At 35.8% G+C, this 1,826-nt stretch overlaps 1 protein-coding gene across 1 annotated transcript; it reads right to left on the bottom strand.

Moving 5' to 3' along the window:
* Positions 1–447: 447 nt before the first annotated feature.
* On the bottom strand, positions 448–828 carry LOC105313942 (translation initiation factor IF-2-like). Its single transcript, XM_011407771.1, has one exon. It carries the CDS (start codon positions 826–828, stop codon positions 448–450), a length of 381 nt encoding a protein of 126 aa, XP_011406073.1.
* Positions 829–1,826: the final 998 nt, after the last annotated feature.

The following is a 1,826-nucleotide window of genomic DNA, read 5'->3' as shown; positions in this document are numbered from 1 at the left end:
TTATTTATTTGTTTTCATACTTTTTATTAGTTTTTATAAATTAATAATTCTTTTTATTGATAATTATAATCTTTCCATTGGTATCAGTTCATTACTTGAAGAAAAGAATTTTGAAATAAGGAACAAAGCAAGACCTGCATTATAAAAACAGTTTTTATACAATCATTTTTTTTGAATTTTTGAATCATTAATTATATTCATAGCCTAGCTCATAATAATTAATCATTTTTACCATGCATTACTAAAATCTATTTCCTGTTCTGAAACTACTTAAGTTTACATTCAGCTTCAAGTGCCATTTTTCCGGCAATATCTGCAGTCTGAATACAGCTCTCAACTAAACTATTAATGAAGTCTTGCAACTTTTTTGAAAAAGAAGCAAGTCAGTTCAGTTACAAACTTACATTAGCCATTAATATATTTTCTTATTTTTTGATAGTTTATGGATTATGATGAGAATGATGGAGTTCCTCCTCCTCCTCCTCCTCCACCAGTAGTTGGAGATAGAGGGCCTCCGCCACCACCGCCAGGAGGCCCACCACCACCACCAGCACTACCGGCAGTAGCTGGATGCCCTCCTCCTCCAGCACCACCAGTAGCTGGAGATGGAAGGCCTCTACCACCACCTCCAGGAGGCCCGCCACCACAACCAGCACTACCGGCAGTAGCTGGAGGCCTGCCACTTCCAGCACTACCAGTAGCTGGAGGGCCTCCACCACCACCTCCAGGAGGCTCGCCACCTCCAGTAGCAATCCCTTTACCTGGATGCCTGCCACCTCCTGCAACTCCACCAGGAATGGCAGCTCTGCAGCAGCAGAGACAAAACATCATTTGGCAACTTCGCCAAGTTAATTGTCAAATTGTAAGATTTAGAAATATTCTGCAGTACCATTTTAATCAACTCTCTCCATTTCACTTTAGTATAATAATATTCCAAGAGCCAGGCCTTCAAGAGGCCGTAGGGACAGGAGGAACACCTATACTAAGAACTATACCTTTTATTAATTAGATCTACGTGTAAAAAGATAACATTTTTCCTTAATCATAACATGATAAAATGTCAAACATCTTTCAGCGTAAAGCCAAATTAAAAACTACAATAGAAATGCTCAAGATTAATAGTGTTCAACAAGGCAAAACAATTTGAATATTTAAGCTTCAATCTTCCTACAATGTGATATACGTAACTTATAATAACGAGTAAAGAAAATACTTACTGTAACTGTGGCCATAATTAATGAGATAATCATCAGAAGAATTATAGCCTTGGATCATAATCTATAACACAACAATAAAAAACTATGGAATTTCACAATATTGTATCTTACTATGTATTCAATTACTAAGACTATGCCGATATGAAACCTGTGCAGCTGGAAACTGGCCCATCATTCAGTGTGAAAGCACAACTGATGAAATAGCTACAATGAAGCATAATGTTACAATGATGATTAGTATTAGAAATAAATTTAGTTACCACAAACAAAATCAGACAATAGCCTTATACATTCACGATGGTATGAAAGTATTGCATTACACCTTATTGCTGAATCATTACATCATTTGCAGCTGTAAATACCTAAAATCAAAGTAAAAAGGAAACATCATCAACAGCAAGCAATGTAAACACCCAGGATATATATGCTATACTAAATATGTACATGTATATGCATGATATAACTTACATTTGTCACAAACATACATTACAAACCACTAAAAAGATATATCTGCTCAAAAAGAGGCATAAACCTTCACCTTTTAAATCTCTTTCCAAGTCTGACCATATTCTTTAAAACCACATTGCAGTTCTTGCATAAAATATGTAC

The sequence above is a fragment of the Amphimedon queenslandica genome, unplaced genomic scaffold (genome assembly GCF_000090795.2).
Source record: "Amphimedon queenslandica unplaced genomic scaffold, v1.1 AMPQUscaffold_13170, whole genome shotgun sequence".
In the NCBI taxonomy this organism is placed as follows: Eukaryota; Metazoa; Porifera; class Demospongiae; order Haplosclerida; family Niphatidae; genus Amphimedon; species Amphimedon queenslandica.
The sequence above is the reverse complement of the archived record's forward strand: the minus strand, read 5'-3'. Positions and strand labels throughout refer to the sequence as shown.